Source organism: Etheostoma spectabile, chromosome 14 (genome assembly GCF_008692095.1).
Source record: "Etheostoma spectabile isolate EspeVRDwgs_2016 chromosome 14, UIUC_Espe_1.0, whole genome shotgun sequence".
NCBI classification, from domain to species: Eukaryota; Metazoa; Chordata; class Actinopteri; order Perciformes; family Percidae; genus Etheostoma; species Etheostoma spectabile.
The window spans coordinates 17,542,977-17,549,030 of record NC_045746.1 but is presented as its reverse complement, the minus strand read 5'-3'; the positions used below and the strand labels follow the sequence as shown (position 1 = coordinate 17,549,030).

General features: G+C 38.5%; 1 protein-coding gene across 1 annotated transcript in view; it reads left to right on the top strand.

Moving 5' to 3' along the window:
- Window positions 1–2,831, top strand: part of nedd9 (neural precursor cell expressed, developmentally down-regulated 9) — a 30,187-nt gene extending 27,356 nt beyond the window's left edge. Inside the window, exon 7 of the mRNA XM_032535581.1 lies at window positions 1,843–2,831. Within this exon, the coding sequence (XP_032391472.1) occupies window positions 1,843–2,370 (528 nt within the window). The 3' untranslated portion in view covers window positions 2,371–2,831. The remainder of the gene's footprint in view (window positions 1–1,842) is intronic.
- Window positions 2,832–6,054: the final 3,223 nt, after the last annotated feature.

Sequence of the window (6,054 nt, the reverse complement as noted above, 5' to 3'; positions counted from 1 at the left end):
CAAAGACTTGGATATCAACAGGTTTTTGGATATCACATCACTACGCCGAGCTTTTCAAGAAGCTGGTTAAAGGAATTAAAGATGGAGGCTGTGTTTGCACGGTCCAACAAGTCCACCGCTGCTGGAGAAATTTGAAGAAAAAAAATAAAATATTGTGAATATTAGTGGAATATTCACTTTCATTAGGCATGTAAACAGCATAGTCGGAATATCATCTTTTTTGGAATTAGGGCAAAAACTGGAATATTGTGAGTGTTGCACTGGATTCTATATTATCAATCATACACATCATACTGTGTGAGACAGAGAGTCAAACATTTGGAGCCTTTTTTTGCAGCCAGATTCCACCTTATAGCCTTACACATGATAAAAACAAGCAGAAAATCCTCATATCTGAGAAGCTGGAACCCAGAACCATTTGACAAATTTGCTTGAAAAATAACTGAGACGATTAAAATTGTAAAAAAGAATTCCACCACTTAACATGTAATATTTCCTTCTAAAGTAGATTTACTCAAATACTGTTCATAAGTACAAGTTTGAGGTAATTGCATTTCCACTGTATACCACTTCACTACATTTTGGAAGCCAATATTGTACTGTACTACATTTGTTTCATAGCTTTAGTTATTACTTACTTTACAGATTTATATTATTAATAGAAAATACAAATCCACTAAGACATTTTAGATATATTATAGGTTGAACTACCCAGCCTTAACTGAGTTACAATTAGCATTACCTTTACCAGCTGCAACAATAAAGAGATGCACACCTTTATGCATCACTTATTATAATCCAGTAATATACAGTGGTGCTCAAAAGTTTACATACACATGCTTAAGTTGACTAAAAAGAGGAATAAAAAAATCATGTTTTGGAAATTTATTTTAATACCTAAATTAAAAATGAGGTAATCCAACCTTTAAGGACACCAATTTTCTTTGTGAATGAATAACGTATTGTAAATAAATAAATGTTCTTATTAAAATACAGGGGTCTAAGTATACATACCCCTATGTTAAATTCCCATAGAGGCAGGCAGATTTTTATTATTAAAGGCCAGTTATTCCTTGATTCAGGATATTATGCATCCTGATAAAGTTCCCTTGCTTTAGAATTAAAATAGCCCACATCCTCACATACTCTTACCATGCTTAGAGAATGGCATGGGATACTTCTATAAAATCATCTCTCAATGCAAATCAAAACGGTATTAGTCTAACTGAAATAAAACCATGCCTATCTTAAGCATGGTGAGAGGATGTGATGATGTGGGGCTATTTTAATCAAAGGCCAAGGGAACTTTATCAGGATGCATAATATCCTGAATCCAGGAAATAACTGGCCTTAATAATAAAAATCTCCTGCCTCTATGGAATTTAACATAGGGGTATGTATACTTATGACCCTGTATTTTAAATAAGAACATTTATTTATTTACAATACGTTATTATTCACAAAGAAAATTGGTGTCCTTAAAGGTTGGATTTTACCTCATTTTTAATTTAGGTATTAAATAAATTTCCAAACATGATTTTTTATTCCTCTTTTTAGTCAACTTAAGCATGTGTATGTAAACTTTTGAGCACCACTGTATTATTCTATGAAATAGGCTGTTCTACACAGAGTAGGCCTACTTTTATTTTTTGTACTTTAAGTACTTTTTGCTTCAGTAAAGTTTTGTTTGCAGGACTTTTACTTGTACAACAACAGTAACAGTATTTCTACACTTTGTAATTGCTACTTTTACTTCAGTCAAAGATCGGAGTACTTCTATCCCCGCTGTACACGTTGATAAGCGAGCTCAGACAGTAATCTCAATCCTGTCGCCCTTCACAGATCAATCAGTTCAAGAAGCTGGAGCAGGATGTGATCAAACCGGTGGAGAACGACGTCACACAGTGGATTTCACACTCGGACAAAACCTCGGTCTCCCCCTCGGAGTCTTGCTCCACCCACGTGTGCGCTCGGGACCGCCAGCTGCTCGGCTTCTACTCCGAGCAGTGCGAGCAGCACTTTGTTACGCTCCTCAGCGCCGTGGACGCCTTCTTCGGCTGCGTCAGCGCCGGGCAGCCTCCTCGCATCTTCGTGGCGCACAGCAAGTTCGTCATCCTCAGCGCCCACAAACTGGTCTTCATCGGAGACACTCTGTCCAGGCAGGCCGCGGCGCCTGATGTGGCCAACAGGGTGATGAACTCCAGTAACGTGTTGTGTGACTTGTTGAAGACGGTGGTGGCTGCCACCAAAACGGCCGCCCTGAACTACCCGAACACAGCTGCCATCCAGGAGATGGTGGACAGAGTCACGGATCTCTCACACCACGCTCAGCAGTTCAAAGAGCAGCTGCTGCAACTGGCCAACTTGTGATTTCCAACCAGTACATTTCACCACAGACTCACCAATGTGTACATTACTCTAGCATAAATATATATATTTACAGTAAATATATATACACACATATATATATATATATATATATATATTGCTCTTCATCTTTAAGTTTTGGATGTTGTAAAAAGTCTGTTCTGTAAATATTTGCTCTATTTTTGTGTAGATTGTTTTATATTATGGTATTATGGTATGAATATATATGTAGATGCAGTATTGGTGTCTCTGTAGGAGGATAGACAGTCTTCACAACATTCCTGTCGCATATTATGAAGCACCTTATGGGATATCCTGTGTTTTTCATTTTTACAACTGTAGCGTGTCATAGATGTGTCTCACTGCTGGGTGTGACAGTAAATCTCTTTGTAAATCATGTTAATGTCGATGTGTGTGTTAGTGTGTGGAGCTCTCCACAAAGTAAAGGATTGTTCTTAAACATGCGACTGTGTCCTTTAATTTATCAGACTTAACAGATGTGTTATAGTTAAAGAGGAGGGTGTTATTAATGATAGTTTTACTTTAATGCACAAAATTGTGAGCTTGGCTTGGATGTTAGGAAAGGTCAGATTCTGTAGGCCAACCAGACGACATATTTTAGGAAATGTTTAGAAACGTTTACCAGAGTCTGGTGAAGACCATGCGATGCAGCTAAAAGCTCTGGCAAAACTAATCGTTTTGGATTTGCATTTGGGCAATAAAGACGGTTTAAGGCTCTGGCAAAAAAAAATTCTAACAAGGGGACATTGAGTTAGGTCGAAATTTGGGTGCTAAGAAACTTCAGTGCTGAGAAACAGAATTTACAAGAGTTCATTCATCCCGTGAATGACTCAGCAGTAAATACCTTTTAAAATAAAATATCATTGCAGGTCTTAGGGTTTAAACGTCTTGTCAAACTCGATCACATTCTTGTGGACGCCTGTGGGATGTTTCTGGTTTCAAGTCAGATCTGATCATAGTGGTACCCTCTAATCTTGAGAAGAGGGTCAGTTAAAGATGGCAACTGGATAAAGTGCCTGTGCCAAATAATTCTTCACTTTCCTCGCAGAACATTTGATGGGACACACAGAGAATAATGAAGGGCAAGTAAAGGACTGTACACATGTTCTCTGGACCGTGAGAAACATGTTTTTCAGAGTGACCCGATCAGCTGCAACACCTTTTTCTCTGGTTCAAAGTGTGGTGAATTCATTAATGTACAGAAGCCTCTTGAGGACAAAGTTGGAGGCTTGGGTGTGTGGAACTACAGAAACCGGCTGTAAGATACAAATATAAAAAGCCTGGTTGTTCACATGCCCATTTTTCATTATAATCTGAGTGAAATATAGTCGTTCCCTGTGGAGAAAAAGCTGCTATATAGATAGATTGATGTGTGAAGAAGAGGTGACCACAGTGAGACTTCAGCTCCCAATCAGAAAATCTCATTAAAAATCCTTCAAGCTCACACAGGCTGGCACTTACAAGCAATCCAACTGCCTTTATTATTCACTGCATCCCACTTTGAGCTCTCCGGGGAGATGAGAAAGAAAGGAATTTGCAATGACTTTAAAAGAGGGTTCCCATTAACACAAACTGCAGGCAGACATGGTAAATCAGGAGATGTCAGGTCCATTTTACAAGTCTGTTTCAGACATATTGTCTGCTAATCTGCTCTGCAGAGAGAGCATGACAGAAGCAGTGAAGTTACGAAAAAATAGTTTTAAGTAACAGATTTAGATTTCAACTATAATTAGCTCCATGTTTTAATGCACCATTAAAGTGATCTACAAATGAATCCATCAATAACTATAAATACAGTAATGTTATGCAGGTTATATTGTTGTTAAATGGGTTATTCTGCATAATGAGTACTTTTACTTTTGGATACTAACCTTTGTACTTTTACTAAAGTAATAATTTGTATTCAAGAATTTTTCTTGTAACAGTATTTTTACTATAATATTACTTTTTTTTTTTTTTTTTTAAGATATGAATTTCTCCCACCATTGCATCTCAGGATATATAGCAGCTCTGAACATGTGAGAAAAATAGCTTATGGCTGATTAATGCGTGAGACCATTGGGAAAGATTGGTGAATCAAGGAGTTATTTTAGTCCTGGCAGCTCAAACACATCAACTCGGGCCAGAACACACAGTCCTGGGCTTCTGTGTGTGTGTTTTGTCACCAGGGGCAGCGGGCCAAACATCTCATAAATTGCCGTCTTTGGTTGACCAAAACTATGCAAGGTGCTGCAGAGACGGAGAGCTGAAGCTGCATTTTGCCGAATCCCCTGAAGCAGCTGTCTCCACGCTCCCCGATGAGATACTGTCTAGTCAGCCGAGAAACAGCCAACAGGTGCTGAGACTGCTGAGATGGAAATTAAGCAATGATATACAAGAGCAGCAGCAATCAAAAAGTCAGCTGCTCACCTGTCTGTTGAGTGAACAAACAGTGAAAGGTCATCGGCGAGGTAATGTGTAATATCTGCAGCCAACAACAGCAGCTGAGGGCTTTAGCTTGCTGTGTATACAGAGCAGAGAGTTAGAGGAGCACTGGAGAGTCTATGTCATTTCCTTGGTTTACCACAATCATTTCCTGTGAAGTATTTGCAGGCTCTGAAATTACAGCTTCTTAGCTCAGCAGGGCCTCCATTTTTCTGAAAAAGCTTCCCCAGCTGCAGGCAGAATAACTGAGGGTGGCATCATTAGTATGAATAAAACTATCAGTGACGGTTTGCCTCAAAGTCACTTTACTGTAAAGGAGGTTTCGGCATGTGTTTCCAATAGATGGTGGATACAGGATGCTCTGGATGAGGAGTGGATTCTCCACCTTTGAGTCTAACCACAGTAAACTGTATTAATTATTGCACTTTAAATAGTGAAGATGCATTTCTTCTTTGCATGTAATTAGGTGTGTTCTTGCAGTGGTATACACAGTGAAGAAATACTCTGCTACAAGTAAAAGTCCTGCATTCAAAATTTTACTTAAATACACTTCTCTAATCAGTAATAGAAAGCAACTTTGTACATTCACGCAAGTACTTACTTGAGCAAAAGTTTGAGGTACTTGCACTTTATGTACTTTACTGCTTCATTCCAATTTCTGCTACTTTATTTTTGTAGCCTACATATTAATGCATCAATAATCATAATCCAATAATATATGTTAGTCTGAGGTAGGCCATTCTGCATAGTTTTACTTTTACGTTACTTCTTGTTGACGTTAGAAGTACATACCTCCTCATCCCGTCCCCTCCCTCTCCCTTCTGCGCACTAATCCCCAACCCCCAAATCCTTCTTGTCGGTCATTGGCTGGAACGCTGGAACACTGATTTTGTATGCTTCGTGTTTGCTGTATGGGAAAACAAATGTAGCCTAAAAACATGCGTGACATTGCTTAGAGCACCTTTAATACTAATACTTCAGTAAAATCATAAAGGAACACGCCACTATTTGTTGAAATAGGGTTTATCTATTATATATGTATACACATATATATATACTAGACGATTTCCTAGGCAAATATTGACTTGGGACAGTGCTTCGGCTGTGCTTCCACCCAATATAGTCCCAAATCAATACCTGGCTAGGAAATTATCTAGTGTTAATCTGAATAGCTATTTACACTTGTTAATACACAGGCCACAAGTAGTAATTACGTTGTTTTTTGTTGGCTCACTTTTACTC